We start from the raw sequence: 22583 nt of genomic DNA, 5'->3' as shown, positions 1-22583 counted from the left end.
CGGCCCCTCCGCGGTGCCCGGCGGGTGGCAGCGGTGGCCGCGTGTCGGTGCCCGCGGTGACGCCGGTGGCAGTGACGCCGGTGGTGGCAGTGACGCCGGTGGCCCTGTCGTCGTCCTCGCTGTCCCCGAGGTGTCCCCAGACGATGGCCTCGCGCTGCAGCTCCCGGCGGTAGCGGCTCGAGCGCTCCGACAGGCTGGCGCGGCGAACCACCTTCCTGAAACGGGGTTTGGGGGGGTTTGTGGGGTTTTGGGGGATTTATGGGGTTTTGGGGGATTTATGGGTTTTATGGGGTTTTGGGGGTTTGTGGGGTTTTGGGGATTTGTGGGGTTTAGGGGATTTGTGGGGTTTAGGGATTTGTGGGGTTTTGGGGAATTGCAGGGTTTATGGGGATTCAGGATTACAGGTGATGGGGGTTTTGGGGATTTGTGGGGTTTTGGGGGTTTACGGGTGTTTGGGGTTTATGGGGTTTTGGGATTTATGGGGTTTAGGGGGTTTATGGGGTTTGGGGGATTTTATGGGGATTTGGGGTTTATGGGCATTTGTGGTGTTTTGGGGTATGGGGTTTATGGGGATTCAGGATTACAGGTGATGGGGGTTTTGGGGATTTGTGGGGTTTTGGGGGTTTACGGGGGTTTGGGGTTTATGGGGTTTTGGGGTTTATGGGGTTTAGGGGGTTTATGGGGTTTGGGGGATTTTATGGGGATTTGGGGTTTATGGGCATTTGTGGTGTTTTGGGGTATGGGGTTTATGGGGATTCAGGATTACAGGGGATGGGGGTTTTGGGGATTTGTGGGGTTTTGGGGGTTTACGGGGGTTTGGGGTTTATGGGGTTTTGGGGTTTATGGGGTTTAGGGGATTTAGGGGATTTGGGATTTATGGGGTTTAGGGGGTTTATGGGTTTTTGGGGGTTTTATGGGGTTTTGGGGATTTGGGGGTTTTTGGGGTTAAGGGGTTTTTGGGGGGATTTAGGGGATTTGTGGGGTTTTGGGGGTTTATGGGGGTTTTGGTGTTTATGGGGTTTTGGGGTATTTGGGCTTTGTGGAGGTTTTGGGTTTATGGGGGTTATGGGGGTTTGGGGTTCATGGGGATTATGGGGGTTTGGGGATTTGTGGGGTTTATGGGGTTTAGGGGATTTGGGTTTTATGAGGTTTTATGGGGTTTTTATGGGGTTTTATGGGGTTTTGGGGATTTGGGGTTTAGGGATTTGTGGGGTTTTGGGGAATTGCAGGGTTTATGGGGATTCAGGATGACAGGAGATTGGGGTTTTGGGGATTTGTGGGGTTTTGGGGGTTTATGGGGATTTGTGGGATTTGGGGGGTTTATGGGGGTTTTGGTGTTTATGGGGTTTTGGGGTATTTGAGGTTTGTGGGGTTTTGGGGTTTATGGGGATTATGGGGGTTTGGGGTTTATGGGAATTATGGGGTTTAGGGGATTTAGGGGATTTGGGGTTTATGGGGTTATGGGGGTTTTTGTGGGGTTTAATGGGGTTTAGGGGATTTAGAGGATTTGGGGTTTATGGGATTATGGGGGTTTTTATGGGGTTTAATGGGGTTTAGGGGATTTAGGGAATTTGGGGATTTATGGGGATTTGGGGTTTATGGGGATTTGTGGGGTTTGGGGGGTTTATGGGAATTATGGGGTGTATGGGGTTTATGGGGATTATGGGGGTTTGGGGTTTATGTGAATTATGGGGTTTTGGGCTATTTGGGGTTTGTGGAGGTTTAGGGTTTATGGGGGTTATGGGGGTTTGGGGTTTATGGGAATTATGGGGGTTTGGGGATTTGTGGGGTTTATGGGGTTTAGGGGATTTAGGGGATTTGGGGTTTATGGGGTTATGGGGGTTTTTGTGGGATTTAATGGGGTTTAGGGGATTTAGGGAATTTGGGGATTTATGGCGATTTGGGTTTTAGGGGATTTATGGGGATTTATGGGGATTTGGGATTTATGGGGATTTGTGGGGATTTGGGGTTTATGAGGATTTGTGGGGTTTTGAGGTATGGGGTTTATGGGGATTCAGGATTACAGGGGATGGGGGTTTTGGGGATTTGTGGGGTTTTGGGGGTTTACGGGGGTTTGGGGTTTATGGGGTTTTGGGATTTATGGGGTTTAGGGGATTTAGGGGATTTGGGATTTATGAGGTTTAGGGGGTTTATGGGGTTTAGGGGGTTAATGGGAATTATGCAGGGTTTGGGGTTTTGGGGTTTCGGGGTTTATGGGGTTTTGGGGTTATGGGGATTTCAGGATTTAGAGAATTTATGGGGTTTAGGGGTTTATGGGAATTACAGAGGGTTTGGGGAAAATGGGGTTTAGGGGATTATGGGGTTATGAGGTTTGGGGGATTTAGGGGATTTATGGTTTTGGGGTTACGAGGTCTATGGGAATTACAGAGGGTTTGGGGTAAATGGGGTTTCGGGGATTATGGGGTTTTGGGATTATTGGGATTTGGGGATTTATGGGGTTATGGAGATTTGGGGTTTGTGGGGTTTTTATGGGGGTTTTTATGGGGTTTATGAGGTTGAGAAGATTTGTGGGCTTTTGGGGTTTGGGGTTTATGGGGATTCACGATTACAGGGGGTAGGAGTTTGGGAATTATGGGGGTTTGGGGTTTATGGGGTTATGAGGTTATGGGGTATTTGGGGCTTATGGGGGTTTGTGGGGATTTATGGGGTTTGGGGATTTATGAGGTTTTGGGGGTTTATGGGGTTTGGGGATTATGGGGGTTTCAGTGGGGTTTGTGGGGTTTTGGCGTTTATGGGTTTTTGGGGATTTATGGGGTTTGGGGATTTATGAGGTTTTGGGGGTTTATGGGGTTTGGGGATTATGGGGGTTTCAGTGGCGTTTATGGGTTTTGGGGGATTTATGAGGTTTTGGGGATTTATGAGGTTTTGGGGGTTTATGGGGTTTAGGGATTATGGGGGTTTCAGTGGGGTTTGTGGGGTTTTGGGGATTTATGGGGTTTTGGGGATTTATGAGGTTTTGGGGGTTTATGGGGTTTGGGGATTATGGGGTTTTCAGTGGGGTTTGTGGGGTTTTGGCGTTTATGGGTTTTGGGGGATTTATGAGGTTTTGGGGATTTATGAGGTTTTGGGGGTTTATGGGGTTTAGGGATTATGGGGGTTTCAGTGGGGTTTGTGGGGTTTTGGCGTTTATGGGTTTTGGGGATATTTATGGGGTTTTGGGGATTATGAGGTTTTGGGGATTATGAGGGTTCAGCGTTTATGGGGTTTTGGAATTACGGGGATTTGGGGCCTCTGGGGATTATGTGTCATGCCAATGCCACCCAGTGACCCCCAGTGTCACCCTGACCCTCCCAGTGACCCCAGTGGTGTCCCCAGTGCCACCCAGTGTCCCCATTAATGTCCCCAACCCCGCTCACCCTCGGCTGCCGGCGCTGGACGTCCTCCTCTGCAGCAGGGACTTGTGACCCCCAGTGCCACCCCAGTGTCCCCATTAATGTCCCCATCAGTGTCCCCAAGGCAGGGAGGTGACACCGTGTCCTGCTCACCTGCGGCTGCCGGCGCTGGACGTCCTCCTCTGCAGCAGGGACTTGTGACCCCAGTGCCACCCACTATCCCCATTAATGTCCCCATCAATGTCCCCAACCCCGCTCACCCGCGGCTGCCGGCGCTGGACGTTCTCCTCTGCAGCAGGGACTTGTGACCCCAGTGCCACCCCAGTGGTGTCCCCATCAACGTCCCCAACCCTGTAGGTGACACTGTGTCCCGCTCACCCTCGGCTGCCTGCGCTGGACGTCCTCCTCTGCAGCAGGGACTTGTGACCCCAGTGCCACCCCAGTGCCACCCAGTGACCCTCAGTGCCACCCAGTGACCCCCAATGCCACCCACTGTCCCCAGTGGTGTCCCCAGTGTCCCCATCAATGTCCCCAACCCTGTAGGTGACACCGTGTCCTGCTCACCCTCGGCTGCCGGCGCTGGACGTCCTCCTCTGCAGCAGGGACTTGTGACCCCAGTGCCACCCCAGTGCCACCCAGTGACCCTCAGTGCCACCCAGTGACCCCCAATGCCACCCACTGTCCCCAGTGGTGTCCCCAGTGTCCCCATCAATGTCCCCAACCCCGCTCACCCTCGGCTGCCGGCGCTGGACGTTCTCCTCTGCAGCAGGGACTTGTGACCACCAGTGCCACCCCAGTGCCACCCAGTGACCCTCAGTGCCACCCAGTGACCCCCAATGCCACCCACTGTCCCCATTAATGTCCCCATTAATGTCCCCAACCCTGGAGGTGACAATGCTCACCCTCGGCTGCCGGCGCTGGACGTCCTCCTCTGCAGCAGCCCCTTGTGCCTCTCCTGGCATTTCAGCACGGCCGCCCGCTTGTGCTTCAGCTCCAGCAGCTTGGCCCGCACCTCCTCGTCCCCACACACATCTGGGACAACACCCCCCGTCACCGAGTGCCACCGCGGCGTCCCCAAAGTGTCCCCAAAGTGTCCCCAAACGCACCCAGGGGCGTCTCGTCCAGCAGCGATTTGGCGCCGAGCTCGGCGCCGTGAGCCACCAGCAGCTCCGCCAGCGGCACCTGCGGAGGGACAAAAAACGGGCGGGAAAAGGGGAAAATCGGCAAAATGGGGACGATGGGGACGATGGGGACGATGGGGGATGTCCCCAGGGGCGCGGGGGACACACCTGTCCCCAGCAGGCGGCGGCGTGCAGGGGCTGCCACCCGTCGGCGTCGCGCGCGTCGGGGCGGGCGCGGTGCTCCAGCAGCAGCTCGGCCGCCTCCAGGAACCCGTGCGCGGCTGCCACGTGCAGCTGGCAGGGACAATGCTGGTGACACCCTCCCAGTGCCACCCTGATCCTGACCCAGTGTCACCCAGTGTCCCCAGTGTCCCCAGCAGCAGCTCGGCCGCCTCCAGGAACTCGTGTGCGGCTGCCACGTGCAGCTGGCAGGGACAATGCTGGTGACACCCTCCCAGTGCCACCCTGATCCTGACCCAGTGTCACCCAGTGTCCCCAGTGTCCCCAGCAGCAGCTCGGCCGCCTCCAGGAACTCGTGTGCGGCTGCCACGTGCAGCTGGCAGGGACAGCGGCACCTGGGTGGCACCCTGACCCTCCCAGTGTCACCCTGACCCACCCAGTGTCACCCTGATCCTCCCCAGTGACGCCCAGTGTCACCCTGACCCTCCCAGTGCCACCCCCAAGGTGCCCCCGTGCTGTCCCCTCACTGTCCCCCTTACATGCCAGCGTGCCCCCGTGGTGTCCCCAGGAGTGACCCCAGTGCCACCCTGCCCTGCTGTCCCCTGGCTGTGCCCACCCCCAAGGTGCCCCCGTGCTGTCCCCTCACTGCCACCCCGTGTACCAGGGTGCCCCCGTGGTGTCCCCGAGGCGTGTCCAGCTCCTTCCCATCCCCCAGTGCCACCCTGCCCCACTGTCCCCCTGCTGTCCCCTGGCTGTCCCCACGTACCAAGGTGCCCCTGTGGTGTCCCCTGGCTGTCCCCTCACTGTCACCCTCATGTACCAGGGTGTCCCTGTGCTGTCCCCTGGCTGTCCCCTCACTGTCCCCCCTGTGTACCAGGGTGTCTCCGTGGTGTCCCCTGGCTGTCCCCAACCCACCAAGGTGCCCCCTGGCTGTCCCCTGACTGTTACCCCCACGTACCAAAGTGCCCCCATGGTGTTCCCTGGCTGTCCCCAACCCACCAAAGTGCCCCCGTGGTGTCCCCAGGGCGTGTCCAGTTCGTCTCCATCCTGGGCGTGACCCCAGTGCCACCCTGCCCACCCCCCCCCACTGTCCCCTCACTGTCACCCCCACCCACCAAGGTGTCCCCTGGCTGTCCCCATGTACCAGGATGTCCCCGTGGTGTCCCCTGGGCGCGTCCAGCTCCTTCCCGTCCCGGCTGAGCTCCATCCTGGATCACCCTGCCCACGTCCCCGCTGTCCCCTGGCTGTCCCCCGCTGTCCCCTGGCTGTCCCCCGCTGTCCCCGGCTGTCCCCTGCTGTCCCCTGGCTGTCCCCTGGCTGTCCCCACGTACCAGGGTGTCCCCGTGGTGTCCCCTGGGCGTGTCCAGCTCCTTCCCCTCCCGGCTGAGCTCCATCCCGGATCACCCTGCCCATGTTCCCGCTGTCCCCTGCTGTCCCCTGGCTGTCCCCTGGCTGTCCCCACATACCAGGGTGTCCCCGTGGTGTCCCCTGGGCGTGTCCAGCTCCTTTCCCATCCTGGATGAGCTCCATCCCTGATCACCCTGCCCACGTCCCCGCTGTCCCCTGCTGTCCCCTGGCTGTCCCCACGTACCAGGGTGCCCCCGTGGTGTCCCCTGGGCGCGTCCAGCTCCTTCCCCTCCCGGATGAGCTCGCGGATCTCGCTGACCATGGCGCGCTCCGTGGCCGCCCGCGCCTCCTCGATGCGCTCCTGCGTGATGCCTGCCCGGAGTGACGTCGGTGACATTGGTGACGCCGGTGACACCACCGGGGCCGCGCCGCCCTGCCCCCGGCGTCCCCCCTGTGACGGACCCTGCCGCGCCATGGCGCTCTCCAGGCAGTCCAGCGTGGCCTCGTCCTCGCACAGGTCGTAGGGCATGTTCCCGTCCGAGTTCACCGCCAGCAGGTCGGCGCCGCTGCGGGGACAGCGCCGGGGTCACCGCGGCGTGCCCGGTGTCGCCGGGGCGTCCCCAAGGGTGTCCCCAGGTACCGCTGGATGAGCAGCTGCACCAGGCGCAGGTGGCCGCAGGTGGCGGCGGCGTGCAGCGGCGTCCAGAGCTCCGCGTCCCGGGCGTTGGCGTCGGCGCCCGAGTCCAGCAGCAGCCGCACCAGGGGCAGCGAGTCGTCGATGCAGCTCTGGGAATGGTGGGGGAATGGTGGGAATGGTGGGAATGGGATTGGGAATGGGATTGGGAATGGTGGGAATAGGAATGGTGGGATTGGGAATGGTGGGATTGGGATTGGGAATGGTGGGATTGGGAATGGTGGGAATGGGAATGGTGGGAATGGTGGGAATGGAAATGGGGATAATGGGATTGGGATTTTATGGCCCAGCAGGAGACGGACCAGGGGCAGGGAGTCATCAATGCAGCTCTGGGAATGGGGGAATGGGAATGGGAATGGTGGGAATGGTGGGAATGGGGATAATGGGATTTGGGATAATGGGATTGGGCATAATGGGATTTCTCCAGCAGGAGATGGACCAGGGGGAGGGAATCCTTGATGCAGCTCTGGGAATGGGGAATGGGAATGGGAATGATGGGAATGGGAATGGGAATGGGATGGGGAATGAGATAGGGAATGGGAATAATGGGATTGGGAATAATGGGATTGGGAATAATGGGATTGGGAATAATGGGATTTCATGGTCCAGGAGCAGCCGGACCAGGGGCAGGGAGTCGCCGATGCAGCTCTGGGAATGGTGGGAATGGGAATGGTGGGAATGGGAATGGGATTGGGGATAATGGTGGGATTGGGAATGAGAATGGGAATGGTGGTAATGATGGGATTGGGAATAATGGGATTTCATGGCTCAGCAGGAGGAGTTGGACCAGGGGCAGGGAGTCGTCGATGCAGCTCTGGGAATGGAGGAATGGGACTGGGAATGGTGGGATTGGGATTGGGAATGGTGGGAATGGGATTGGGAACAATGGGATTTCATGGTCCAGGGGCAGCCAGACCAGGGGCAGGGAATCGTCAGTGCAGCTCTGGGAATGGGGAAATGGGAATGGGAATGGTGGGAATAATGGGATTGGGGATAATGGGATTGGGAATAATGGGATTTCATGGTCCAGCAGGAGACAGACCAGGGGCAGGGAGTTGTCGATGCAGCTCCAGGAATGTGGGAATGGGAATGGGAATGGTGGGAATGATGGGAATGGTGGGAATGGGAATGGTGGGAATGGGACTGGGGAAAATGGGATTGGGGATAATGCTGGGATTGGGAATGGAATTGGGAATGGGAATAATGGGATTGGGATTTCATGGTCCAGGAGCAGCCGGACCAGGGGCAGGGAGTCGTTGATGCAGCTCTGGGAATGGTGGAATGGTGGGAATGGGATTGGGAATGGGAATGGGAAGATTGGGAATGGGATTGGGAATGGGATTGGGGATAATGGTGGGATTGGGAATGGGAATGGGAATGGTGGGATTGGGAATGGTGGGATTGGGACTGGGATTGGGACTGGTGGGATTGGGAATGGTGGGATTGGGAATGGTGGGATTGGGACTGGGATTGGGAATGGTGGGATTGGGACTGGGATTGGGAATGGTGGGATTCAGGCTGCTGGGATGTTGGAGGTTAATGGGATGGGAAGGATGTGGATAACGGGATGCCGGGATTTGGGATCAGCGGGTGGAGAGGGGAAGGGAAGGATCTGGAGCTGGGACGGAAAAGATTTGGGGTTACCGGGATAAGGAAAGGATTTGGGATCGCCAGGATCTGAGATGGGAAAACACCTGGATTTGGGAAATCGGGGCTCAGGATCAGCAGGTAACGGGGTGGGAATGGCCTGGATTTGGAATCGATGGGATTTGGGATGGAAAACACCGGGATTTGGGAATGATGGGATTTGGGATGGGAAGGGCCTGGATTTGAGATCACCAAGATCTGGGATGAATGGATGGAGCTGGGATGGAGAACACCGGGATTTGGGAATGATGGGATTTGGGATGGGAAGGGCCTGGATTTGGAATCAATGGGATTTGGGATGGGAAGGGCCTGGATTTGGGATCACCAAGATCTGGGGTGAATGGATGGAGCTGGGATGGAGAACACTCACCGGGATTTGGGATCACTGGGATTTGGGATCAGCGGGATTTGGGATCACTGGGATTTGGGATGGGAAGGGCCGGGATTTGGGATCACTGGGATCTGGGATTTGGGATGAATGGATGGATCTGGGATGGGAAGGGCCTGGATTTGGGATCACTGGGATCTGGGATCACTGGGATTTGGGATCACCGGGATTCGGGATGAATGGATGGAGCAGGGATGGAAAAGCCCCAAATTCGGGATATCAGAGTCAGCTCACGGGACAGACAGGAGCCGGATCCTCTGGAATCCCGGAAGGATCCGGCTCCGGAGCTCCGGGACGTGGGAATCCCGGGGATTTTGGGAATTTTTGGGAATTTTTGGGAATTGTGGGAATACCTGGTGCAGCGCCGTCAGCCCGTCCTCGTTGCACAGGTCGGGGCTGATCCCGCTCTCCAGGAAGTGCCGGACTGCGGAGGAACGGGAACGGGAATGCCGGGGGCCGACGGCGCCGCCGGGAATCCCGACAGAACCACGGAGGATCCCAAGGGCAATCCCAAGGAATCCAGTGACAATCCCAAGGATCCCAAGGGCTCTTCCAAGGATTCCGATGGAACAGCCAAGGATTCCACCGGAACCTTGGAGCGTCCCAGAGGTAATTCCAAGGGTTCCAACGGCAATTCCAAGGGTTCCAATGGAACACCGACCAACAAATTCCTCCAAGAATTCCAACGGCAATTCCGAGGAATCCAACGGAACCATCAAGAATCCCAAGGGTGCTTCCAAGAATCCCAATGGCAATTCCATGAATCCAATGGCAATTCCAAGGGTTCCAATGGCACCACCAAATGTCCCAAAGACATTTCCAAGGATCCAGATGGAACCATGACCATCCCAAGGACTCCTCCAAGGATTCCAATGGAACCACCAAAACTTCCAGCGGAACCACCGAGAATACCGATGGCAATTCCAAGGATCCCAAGGGCTTTTCCAAGGGTTCTGATGGAACCACCAAACTCCAACAATCCCAATGAAACCACGACCATCCTGATGGCACTTCCAAGGATCCCAATGGCCATTCCAAGGGTTCCAGTGGAACCACCAAACATCCCCAAGGATCCAATGGAACCATGACCATTCCAATAAATCCCTCCAAGGATTCCAAGGGCAATCCCAAGGATCCCAAGGGCTCTGCCAAGGATCCCGTTGGCTCTTCCAAGGGTTGCAATGGAACCACCAGGCATCCGAAAGACTTTCCCATAGATCCCATAGAAACCATGATCATCCCAACGGCAATTCCGAGGTATCCAATGGAACCACGTAAGATTACAAGGAATCCCATAAACCATGGAATCCTAGAAACCATGGAATCCTATGAACCATGGAATCCCAAACCATGGAATCCCAAAACCATGGAATCCCAAACCATGGAATCCTATAAACCATGGAATCCTATAAACCATGGAATCCTATAAACCATGGAATCCCAAACCATGGAATCCTATGAACCATGGAATCCTATAAACCATGGAATCCCAAACCATGGAATCCTATAAACCATGGAATCCTATGAACCATGGAATCCCAAACCATGGAATCCTATAAACCATGGAATCCCAAACCATGGAATCCTATAAACCATGGAATCCTAGAAACCATGGAATCCTATAAACCATGGAATCCTATAAACCATGGAATCCCAAACCATGGAATCCTATAAACCATGGAATCCTATAAACCATGGAATCCTATAAACCATGGAATCCCAAAACCATGGAATCCTGTAAACCATGGAATCCTATAAACCATGGAATCCCAAACTATGGAATCCTATAAACCATGGAATCCTATGAACAATGGAATCCCAAACCATGGAACCCAATAAACCATGGAATCCTATAAACCATGGAATCCTATAAACCATGGAATCCTATAAACCATGGAATCCCAAAACCATGGAATCCTATAAACCATGGAATCCTAGAAACCATGGAATCCTATAAACCATGGAATCCTATAAACCATAGAATCCCAAACCATGGAATCCTAGAAACCATGGAATCCTATAAACCATGGAATCCCAAACCATGGAATCCTAGAAACTATGGAATCCTAAAACCATGGAATCCTATAAACCATGGAATCCCAAACCCTGGAATCCTATAATCCATGGAACCCTAGAAACCATAGAATCCTAGAAACCATGGAATCCTATGAACCACGGAATCCTATAATCCATGGAATCCCAAACCATGGAATCCCAAACCATGGAATCCTATGAACCATGGAATCCTATAAACCATGGAATCCTAGAAACCACGGAATCCTAGAAACCATGGAATCCTAAAACCATGGAATCCTATAAACCATGGAATCCTATAAACCATGGAATCCCAAACCCTGCAATCCTATAAACCATGGAATCCTAGAAACCATGGAATCCTAGAAACCATGGAATTCTATGAACCATGGAATCCTAGAAAGCGTGGAATCCTATGAACCATGGAATCCCATAAACCATGGAATCCCAAACCATGGAATCCTAGAAACCATGGAATCCTAGAAAGCGTGGAAACCTATGAACCATGGAATCCTAGAAACCGTGGAATCCTATCAACCATGATACCACCACCATCTCAATGACTCTTCCAAGGATCCCAATGGAACCATGACCATTCCAATGGCTTTTCCAAGGATCCCAATGGCAATGCCAAGGAATGCAGTGGAACCATCAAGGATCACAAGGGAACCACCAAATATCCCAAAGACGTTCCCAAGGATCCCAATGGAACCACGACCATTCCAATGGCTTTTCCAAGGATCCCAATGGAAATTCCAAGGGTTCCAAGGGAACCACCAAGGATTCCAGTGAACCTTGGAGCATCCCAGGGGCAATTCCAAGGATCCCAAGGGCAACTCCAAAGATTCCAGGGGCAGTTCCAAGGATCCCAATGGAACCAGCAAGGATCCCAAAGACATTCCCAAGGATCCCAATGGAACCATGACCATCCTCATGGCACTTCCATGGATTCCAAGAGCAATTCCAAGCATTCCAGTGAACCTTGGAGCATCCCAGTGGCAATTCCAAGAATCCCAAGGGCAACTCCAAGGATCCCGATGGAACCACCCAATATCCCCAAGACATTCCCAAGGATCTGAGTGGAACCACGACCATTCCAACAACTCTTCCAAAGATTCCCAATGCAATTCAAGGATCCCAATGGAACCACCAAGGATTCCAGTGGAACCTTGGAGCATCCCAAAGCTCTTCCAAGGGTTCCAATGGAACCAGCGAGAATCCCAACGGTGCTTCCAAGAATCCCAACAACCCTTCCAAGGATTCCGACGGAACCACCAAGGATTCCAGTGAACCTTGGAGCATCCCAGGGGCAATTCTAAGAATCCCAGCGGCTCTTTAAAGGGTTCCAGAGGAGCCACCAAATATCCCAAAGACATTCCCAAGGATCCCAATGGAACCATGAGCATCTCAATGGCAATGCCAAATATTCTGAAGGCAATTCCAAGGAATCCAATGGAACCATCAGGAATCCCAATGGCAATGCCAAGGAATCCAATGGAACCACCACGGATTCCAACGGTGCTTCCGGGAATTCCAAAGACATTCCCAAGGATCCCAATGGAACCACGACCATTCCAATGGCTTTTCCAAGGATCCCAATGGAAATTCCAAGGGTTCCAACGGAACCACCAAGGATTCCAGCGGAACCTTGGAGCATCCCAGGGGCAATTCCAAGGATCCCAAGGGCAACTCCAAAGATTCCAGGGGCAATTCCAAGGATCCCAATGGAACCACCAAGGATCCCAAAGACATTCCCAAGGATCCCAATGGAACCATGACCATCCTCATGGCACTTCCATGGATTCCAAGAGCAATTCCAAGCATTCCAGTGAACCTTGGAGCATCCCAGTGGCAATTCCAAGAATCCCAAGGGCAACTCCAAGGATCCCGATGGAACCACCCAATATCCCAAAGACATTCCCAAGGATCTCAGTGGAACCACAACCTTTCCAACAACTCTTCCAAAGATTCCAAATGCAATTCAAGGATCCCAATGGAGCCACCAAGGATTCCAGTGGAAACTTGGAGCATCCCAAAGCTCTTCCAAGGGTTCCAATGGAACCAGCGAGAATCCCAACGGTGCTTCCAAGAATCCCAACAACCCTTCCAAGGATTCCGACGGAACCACCAAGGATTCCAGTGAACCTTGGAGCATTCCAAAGGCAATTCCAAGGATCCCAGGGGCAATTCCAAGGATTCCAACAGAACCACCAAATGTCCCAAAGACATTCCCAAGGATCCCAATAACACCATGACCATCCCAACAACTCTTCCAAGGATTCCAAAGGCAACTCCAAGGAATCCAAAGACTCTTCCGAGGATTCCAGTGGCGAGGATCCCAAGCGCAATTCCAAGGATCCCAATGGAACCTCCAAGCATCCCAAAGACATTCCCAAGGATCCCAAAGGAACCATGACCATCCCAACAACTCTTCCAATGATCCCAATGGCAATTCCAAGGATCCCAATGGCAATTCCAAGGATTCCAATGGCAATTCCAAGGATCCCAATGGAATCACAACAATCCCAACAATCCCTCCAAGGATCCCAATGGCAATTGCAATGATCCCAATGGAAATTCCAATGATCCCAATGGCAATTGCAATGATCCCAATGGAAATTCCAATGATCCCAATGGCAATTGCAATGATCCCAATGGAAATTCCAAGGATCCCAATGGAATCACGTCAATTCCAACAACCCCTCCAAGGATTCCAATGGAAATTCCAATGATCCCAATGGCAATTCCAAGGATTCCAAAGGCAATTCCAAGGATCCCAATGGTGCTTCCAAGGATCCCAATGGCAATTCCAAGGATTCCAATGGGAATTCCAAGGATCCCAATGGCGCTTCCAAGGATCCCAATGGGAATTCCAAGGATTCCAAAGGCAATTCCAAGGATCCCAATGGCAATTCCAAGGATCCCATTGGGAATTCCAAGGATCCCAATGGGAATTCCAAGGATTCCAATGCCGCTTCCAAGGATTCCAAAGGAACCACGACCACCCCAACCAACCTTCCAAGGATCCCAATGGCGCTTCCAAATATTCCAATGGCAATTCCAAGGATTTGAGTGGAACCACCAAGGATCCCAATGGGAATTCCAAGGATTTCAATGGCAATTCCCAGGTACCAATGGAACCATGACAATCCCAACAGCTCTTCCAAGGATTCCAATGACAATTCCAAGGATTCCATTGGCAATTCCACGGATCCCAAAGGAACCGTGACCATCCCATCAACTCTTCCAAGGATCCCCAATGGCGCTTCCAAGGTTCCCAATGGCAATTCCAAGAATCCCAAAGGCAATTCCAAGGATCCCAATGGGAATTCCAAGGATCCCAATGGAATCACAACAATCCCAACAACCCCTTCAACGATCCCAATGGCAATTCCAAGGATCCCAGTGGCAATTCCAAGGATCCCAATGGCAATTCCAATAATCCCAATAGCAATTGCAATGATCCCAATGGCAATTCCAATGATCCTGATGGCAATTCCAAGGATCCCAATGGAAATTCCAATGATCCCAATGGCAATTCCAAGGATCCCAAAGGCAATTCCAAGGATTCCAATGGCAATTCCAAGGATTCCAATGGAATCACGACAATCCCAACAACCCCTCCAATGATCCCAATGGCAATTCCAGGGATCCCAATGGCAATTCCAATGATTCCAATGGCAATTCCAATGATCCCAAAGGAACCGTGACCATCCCATCAACTCTTCCAAGGCTCCCAATGGCACCACAACCACGCCACCAACTCTTCCCAGAACCCCACCAGACCCCCATAACCCCCCACCCCCCATCCCCACCCCTCAATCTCCCCCCAAAAAAACTCCAAAAACTCCCAGGAACCCCCACGACGCCCCCGCACCTTCCTCGGCGTCGTGCCGCGCCGCCGCCTCCAGGAGCCGCACGCTGGCCGGGAACGTCACCCTCTTCCTCCTCCTCCTGCTCTTCCTCTCCCCTCCTCCTCCTCCTCCTCCTCTGGGGATGGCCGGGGTCTCCTTCTGGGCCTGCGCCCAGGCTTTGAGCTGCTGGGCGCGGCGCCGCTGCGCGTGCCGGAGCCGCTCGGCCGTGCCCAGCCGCGCCACCGCCGGCATCTCGGCCAGCAGCTCCCGGTGCTCGGCCATGGCCGCCCCCAAAGCTCGGCAGCAAGGGCGGGCAGCGGCAGCATCACCCCAAAATCCGCCTGGGGGGGGTCACTTATCCCTCCATCCGCTGGGGTTCCTCCGGGGCTGCTGAGGAGCAAAGTTTGGGGAGCATCTCGCGGGGTTTGTTCTCAGGTGGAGCCAAAATCGGCAAAAATTCCCAAATTATCGCGGTTCTGTGGCGCATCCAAAGCTGTCGGGGCGGTGCCGCGGGAGGAATCCTGAGGAGAGGGAAATCAAAACAAGCAGCAATAAAAAAAGAAATAAAGAAATAAATCAATCCCAACCCAGGGCGGGAAATCCCCGCCCGGAGCCGCTCGCCCGGTTCGGCCGGTTTGGCTGGGCCGGGATTGACCTGGAATCTGACGGGAATTTAAAAAAAAATTGGAATTTTTTGGAGTTTTTCTTGGTTTTTCTAAGTTGGGATTGACCTTGAATGTGAGTGTATTTCCTAAAAAAAATTGGAATTTTTGGGAGTTTTTTTGGTTTGGTTTTCGAAAGCTGGGATTGACCTCAAATCCAACCAGAATTAAAAAAAAAAAAAAATTGGAATTTTTAAAAGCCAGGATTGACCTCAAATCCCACCAGAATTCCCCAAAGAAATTGGAATTTTAAAATTTTTTTAGTTTGGTTTTCCTAAGTTGGGATTGACCTCAAATCCAACTGGAATTTTTAAAAAAATGGAATTTTTTGATTTTTTTTTTTGTTTTCCTAAGCTGGGATTGACCTTGAATGTGAGTGGATTTCCTAAAAATTGGAATTTTTAAAAGCCAGGATTGACCTCAAATCCCACCAGAATTCCCAAAAAAAATTTTGAATTTTTGAATTTTTTTGGTTTGGTTTTCCTAAGCTGGGATTGACCTCAAATCCAACCAGAATTTAAAAAAATGGAATTTTTAAAAGCCAGGATTGACCTCAAATCCCACCAGAATTCCCCCCAAAAAATTGGAATTTTTGAATTTTTTTGGTTTGGTTTTCCTAAACTGGGATTGACCTCAAATCCAACTAGAATTCCTAAAAAAAACCCTTGGAATTTTAAAAACTTTTTTTTGTTTTCCTAAACTGGGATTGACCTTGAATGTGACTGGATTTCCTAAAAAAAATTGGAATTTTTAAAAGCCAGGATTGACCTCAAATCCCACCAGAATTCCCAAAAAAAATGGAATTTTTAATTTTTTTGGTTTGGTTTTCCTAAGCTGGGATTGACCTCAAATCCAACCAGAATTCCTAAAAAAAAATTGGAATTTTTTAAAGCCAGGATTGACCTCAAATCTGACTGAAATTCCAAAAAAAAAAAAAAATTGGAATTTTTTTCTTTTTTTGGTTTGGTTTTCCTAAGTTGGGATTGACTTCAAATTCCACAAGAATTCTGAAAAAAAAATTGGAATTTTTGGAAATTTTTTTTCTATGCTGGGATTGACCCCAAAGTCAGATCAGAATTAAATAAAAAAATTGGAATTTTTTTAAACCAGGATTGACCTTGAATCCAACCAGAATTCCTGAAAAAAATTTGATTTTTTTTGAATTTTTTTTCTTTTCCTAAGCCAGGATTGACCTCAAATCCCACCAGAATTCCCCAAAAAATCTGAATTTTTAAAATTTTTTTGTTTGGTTTTCCTAAGCCAGGATTGACCTCAAATCCAATTAAATTTTTTTTTAAAAATTGGATTTTTTTTCTTTTTTCGGTTTGGTTTTCCTAAACTGGGATTGACCTCGAATCCAACGGGAATTCAAAAAAAAATTGGAATTTTAAAAAGCTTTTTTGTTTTCCTAAGCCGGGATTGACCTTGAATGTGAGTGGATTTCCTAAAAAAAATTGGAATTTTTAAAAGCCAGGATTGACCTCAAATCCCACCAGAATTCCCAAAAACAATTTTGAATTTTTGAATTTTTTTGGTTTGGTTTTCCTCAGCTGGGATTGACTCGAATCCAACCAGAATTTCCAAAGAAAAAAAGGAATTTTTAAAAATCTTTTATATTTTTTTTGTTTGGTTTTCCTAAGCTGGGATTGACTTCAAATCAGATCAGAATTAAATTAAAAATTTGAATTTTTTTAAGCCAGGATTGACCTCAAATCCCACCAGAATTCCCAAAAAATTCCTCAAAACAGCCCCAAAATAACCCTAAAATTCCTTCAAACAGCCAAAATTCCTGAAAATAGACAGAAAAGTCCTCAAACACCCCAAAATTCCTCGAAACAGCCCCAAGATCGTCCAAAATTCCCCAAAAAAGCCCCAAAATTCCTCAAAAAATTCCCTGAAATATCTCCAAAAAACCTCAAAATGCCTCAAAATCCCAAAATTCCTTTAAAAAAAACCCAAAAATTCCTTTTAAAAAACCCAAAATTCCTCAAAATGTGTCCAAAATTCTACAAAATGGCCCCAAAATTCCCTGAAATATCCCCAAAACGCCCCAAAATTCCAGAAAAAAGCACAAAAATTCCCCAAACGCCCCAAAATTCCCTGAAAAAAAACTCCAAATTCCTCAAAAAAGCAACAAAATTCCTCAAAAAGCCCCAAAATCCCCTAAAAAAGCCCCAAAATTCCATGAAAATGCCAAAACTCCCCCCCAAAAAACCCTAAAATTCCTCAAAACGCCCCCAAAATTCCACAAAAAGATCCCAAATTTCCACAAAAAAGCCCCAAAATTCCCTGAAATATCCCCAAAACAGCCCCAAATTTCACAAAAAACCCAAAAGTCCCCGAAAAAAACACAAAATTGCACAAAATTCCACGAAAAAGCCCCAAAATTCGCGGAAATTTCCCCCAAACAGCCCCAAATTTCACAAAAAGGTCCCAAAAATCCTAAAAAACCCCCAAAATTCCTCAAACATTCCAAAATTCCCAGAAATTTCCCCAAAAACCCCAAAATTCCTCAAAAAAGCCCGAAAATTCCCTAAAATATCCCCAAAACACCCCAAAATTCCATAAAAAAGCACAAAAATTCCCCAAACACCCAAAAATTCCCAGAAAAAAACCCAAAATTCCCCCCAAAAGCCCCAAAATACCAAAAAACAGCCACAAAATTCCCCAAAAAACCCCCAAAATTCCACAAAAAATTCCCCAAATTCCCCAATATTCCAGAAAAAAAACCCCAAATTCCTTGAAATGTCCCCAAAATTCCCCAAAACAGCCCCAAAATTTCCTGAGGGGACCCTGATGTCCCCAAGGCCACCCCAAATGTCCCCAAGGTCCCCCCAAAATCCCTGAACTTGTCCCCAAGGCCCCCCTGAGGGGACCTCAATGTCCCCAAGGTCCCCCCAAAGTCCCTGAACTTGTCCCCAAGGCCCCCCCCACGTCCCCACAGTCACCCCCAATAGGACCCCGGTGTCCCCAAAGTCCCCCCAAGTCCCTGAAATTGTCCCCAAAGTCCCCTCATGGACCTCAAAGTCCCCTCAATGTCCCCAATGTCCCCAAAGTCCCCTCAATGTCCTCAATGTCCCCTCATGGACCCCAAAATCCCCAAAGTCCCCTCACGGTCCCCAAAGTCCCTCCATGTCCCCAAAGTCCTCTCAAAGTCCCCTCACGGTCCCCAATGTCCCCAAACCCCCCCCCAATGTCCCCTCAGTCCCCTCATGGACCCCAAAGTCTCCTCAATGTCCCCAATGTCCCCTCATGGACCCCAAAATCCCCAAAGTCCCCTTCACGGTCCCCAAAGTCCCTCCATGTCCACAAAGTCCCCTCAAAGTCCCCTCACAGTCCCTTCCATGCCCCCTCAGTGTCCCCAAAGTCCCCTCAATGTCCCCTCACGGTCCCCAATGTCCCCAAACCCCCCCAATGTCCCCTCAGTCCCCTCAAAGTCACCTCACGGTCCCCAAAGTCCTCTCTGTGTCCTTAAAGTCCCCTCATGGTCCCCTCCATGTCCCCAAAGTCCCCTCCCTGTCCCAAATGTCCCCTCAGTCCCCTCATGGACCCCAAAGTCCCCTCAATGTCCCCAAAGTCCCCTCACGGTGCCAAAAGTCCCCTCAATGTCCCCAAAGTCCCCTCATGTCCCCAAAGTCCCCTCACGGTCCCCAAAATCCCCTCACAGTCCCCAAAGTCCCTTCAAGGTCCCCTCAGTCCCCTCCATGTCCCCTCAATGTCCCCAAAGTCCCCTCCCGGTCCCCAGAATCCCCTTCCTGTCCCCTCGGTCCCCTCCCGGTTCCTGCCATGTTCCCAAAGTCCCCTCAGTGTCCCAAAGTCCCCTCATGATCCCCTCCATGTCCCCAAAGTCCCCTCACTGTCCCCTCAGTCCCTTCACAGTCCCCAATGTCCCCTCCATGTCCCCAAAGTTCCCTCACGGTCCCCAAAGTCCCCTCAGGGTCCCCAATGTCCCCAAACCCCCCCAATGTCCCCTCAGTCCCCTCAAAGTCCCCTCACAGCCCCAAAGTCCCCTCAATGTCCCCAGAGTCCCCTCACGGGCCCCAAAGTCCCTTCATGGTCACCAAAGTCCCCTCAATGTCCCCAAATCCCCTCACGGTCCCCTCCATGTCCCCAGAGTCCCCTCACGGTCCCCAAAATCCCCTCACGGTCCCCAAAGTCCCTTCAATGTCCCCTCAGTCCCCTCACGGTCCCCTCAAAGTCCCCTCAGTCCCCTCACTGTCCCCTCAGTCCCTTCACAGTCCCCAATGTCCCCTCCATGTCCCCAAAGTTCCCTCATGGTCCCCAAAGTCCCCTCAGGGTCCCCAATGTCCCCAAACCTCCCCAATGTCCCCTCAGTCCCCTCACAGCCCCAAAGTCCTCTCTGTGTCCCCAAAGTCCCTTTACGGGCTCCAAAATCCCCTGACGGTCCCCTCTGTGTCTCCAAAGTCCCCTCACGAACCCCGAAGTCCCCTCCGTGTCCCTCGGTCCCCTCCCGGGTTCCCAAAGTCCCCTCACGGTCCCCTCCAAGTCCCCTCACGCTTCCCGCCATGTCCCCAGTGTCCCCTCAGTCCCCTCACGGTTCCCTCCATGTCCCCAAAGTCCCCTCACGGTCCCCAAAGTCCCCTCAGGGTCCCAAAAAGTCCCCGAAGTCCCCTCCATGTCCCCAAGTCCCCTCACGGCCCCCAAAGTCCCCTCAATGTCCCTTCACGGTCCCCGCCATGCCCCCCAAATCCCCTCACGGTCCCCTCAATGTCCCCAAAGTCCCCTTGGTGTCCCCTCAGTCCCCTCACGGTTCCCGCCATGTCCCTTCAGTCCCTCACGGGCCCCAAAGTCACCAAAGTTCGCAAAGTTCCCAGACCCCCTCCATGTCCCCAAATCCCCTCCCTGTCCCCAAAGTCCCCTCACGGTCCCCTCAGTCCCTTCACAGTCCCAAAGTATCCCCCATGTCCCCAAAGTCCCCTCAGTCTCCTCACGGTCCCCTCTGTGTCCCCAAAGTCCCCCCAAAGTCCCCAAAGTCCCCCTTACGGTCCCCTCTGTGTCTCCAAAGTCGCCTCAATGTCCCCAAACTCCCCTCAATGTCCCCAAAGTCCCCTCACGGTCCCCTCGGTCCCCTCCCGGTTCCCGCCATGTCCCCGCGCCCCCCTCAGGCCGCCCCTCACGCCGCCGCCATTTTTGTCCGGCCCCTTCCCTCTCCCCCCCTCCCCTCTCCGTTCCACCGTCTCCCCCTCACTCCCAGCCCCCCCCCGCGCTGTCCCCGCGGTGTCGCCGCTCCCGTTACCGGCGCTGTGTCCTCGCTGTCCCCTCGTTGTCCCCTCGCTGTCCCCGCCGCGCCCTCGGCCGCGCCCGCCGCTGGCCACAGGCGGGGCCGTCGCCATGGCGACCGCGCACTTCCGGTGACGCCGGAAGTGAGTGGCGGCAAACCCGAAGTGAGTGACTCACAACCCGGAAGTGCCGCGCCGCACTCAAGATGGCGGGCGGGGCAAGGAGCGGGCGCCCCCTGGCGGACGGCGGGGGAATACAACGCAAAATTTTGGGGGTTTGGGTTTTTTTGATTTTTTTGGGGTTTCCACAAGTTTGGGTTCCTCCACAGAGGGATTTAGGGTGTCCACTGTGGTGTGTTTGTGTTCCTCCCAAGATATTTTTGAGGTTTCAAATAGGGGGGAAATTCCTTCAGGGTGTGAATGGGAGATGCCTCAGCCTCAATTCCCAATCCCGAATCTCTGCAGGCCCCCAGGAATGAGAACCCCAAAATCCCAATCCTTGAATTGCCCCAAAATCCCAATCCCTGAACTCCCCAATTCCAAATCCCTCAACCTCCCAAAATCCCTGAATTCCTCCAAACCCCAAATGCCCAAAATCCCAAACCCCAAATCCCAAACCCCGAATCCTAAATCCCAAACCCCAAACCCCAAATCCCCAAAATCCCAAACCCCAAATCCCAAACACCGAATCCCAAACTCCAAACCCCAAACCCCAAACCCCAAACCCCAAACCCCAAATCCCCAAAATCCCAAACCCCGAACTCGAAACCCCAAACCCCAAATCCCAAACCCCTGAATTCCCCCCTAACCCCAAACCCCAAATCCCTGATTTCCCCTCAATCCAAATACCTGAACCCTCAAAATCCCAAATCCCTGAATTCCCCCAGTCCGAAGCCCCAAATCCCAGAATTACCCCAAACACCAATCCCTGAACCCCTAATCCCAAACCCCCCAAATCCCAAATGCTTGAAATCCCCCAAATCCCAAATCCCATCCCCCAAAACCCCTGAACCCCCCCAAATCCCAAACCCCAATCCCCCAAATCCCTGAATTACCCCGAATCCCAAACCCCAAAATCCCAAACTCTGAACCCCCAAATCCCAAACTCCAGAATACCCTGAATCCCCCAAATCCTGAATCCCAAACTGGAAATCCCTGAATCCCCCAAATCCCAGTACCCTGAACCCCAAAAACCCCAAATCCCCAATCCCAAAACTCTGTATCCCCCAAATCCCAAACCCCTGAATTGCCCCAAACCCAAATCCCCAAAACCCCAAATCCCTGAATTCCCACAAATCCAAATCCTCAAACCCCCAAAACCCAAATCCCCGAACCCCAAATCCCTGACCCCAAAATTCCAAACCCCTGAATTGCCCCCAAATCCCAAACCCCAAACCCCAAATCCCAAATCCCTGAGTTCCCACAAATCCCAGAATCCTAAAATCCCAAATGCCCAAACCCCCAAATCTCAAATCCCTGAACCCCAAAATCCCAAACCCCAAATCCCCAAAGTCCCAAATCCCAAAATCCCAAATCCCTGAACCCCAAATCCCAAATCCCCAAAATCCCCAAATCCCCAAATCCCAATCCTGAACCCCAAATCCCAAATCCCCCAAACCCCAAAATCCCCCAAATCCCCAAACCCCCACAATCCCAAATCCCTGAATCCCAAAATCCCAAATCCCTGAATTCCCACAAATCCCAAATCCCCAAACCCCCAAATCCCAAATCCCCCAAAACCCCAAAATCCCAAATCCCCAAACCCCAAATCCCAAATCCTCAAACCCCAAATCCCCCCCAAACCCCAAATCCCCCAAATCCCAAATCCCCCAAATCCCTAATCCCAAAATCCCAACATCCCAAAATCCCAAACCCCTGAATTCCCTCAAATCCCAATCTCAAATCCCAAACCCCAAATCCCAAAATCCCAAAATCCCAAACCCCAAATCCCAAACCCCTGAATTCCCACAAATCCCAGATCCCCAAACCCCAAACCCCCAAATCCCAAACCCCAAACCCCAAATCCCAAATCCCCCAAACCCCAAACCCCTGAATTCCCCCCA

General features: G+C 52.4%; 1 protein-coding gene across 1 annotated transcript; it reads right to left on the bottom strand.

Annotated features, from left to right (window-relative positions):
- Position 1: 1 nt before the first annotated feature.
- Positions 2-20611, bottom strand: PPP1R16A (protein phosphatase 1 regulatory subunit 16A; the record flags this gene model as incomplete). The annotated part of the gene is made up of 10 exons (XM_063183183.1): positions 20538-20611; positions 14642-15139; positions 9084-9154; positions 6642-6787; positions 6464-6567; positions 6246-6373; positions 4643-4768; positions 4460-4535; positions 4256-4385; positions 2-215 (listed from the first exon to the last, which is right to left on the bottom strand). Coding segments are annotated over exons 2-10 (1254 nt in total), but the record flags the coding sequence as incomplete, so codon positions are not given.
- Between the last annotated feature and the right edge of the window lie 1972 nt (positions 20612-22583).

This window comes from Melospiza melodia, unplaced genomic scaffold (genome assembly GCF_035770615.1).
Source record: "Melospiza melodia melodia isolate bMelMel2 unplaced genomic scaffold, bMelMel2.pri scaffold_372, whole genome shotgun sequence".
In the NCBI taxonomy this organism is placed as follows: Eukaryota; Metazoa; Chordata; class Aves; order Passeriformes; family Passerellidae; genus Melospiza; species Melospiza melodia.
Note: the sequence above shows the minus strand (reverse complement) of the source record. Positions and strands in the feature narration are given on the sequence as shown.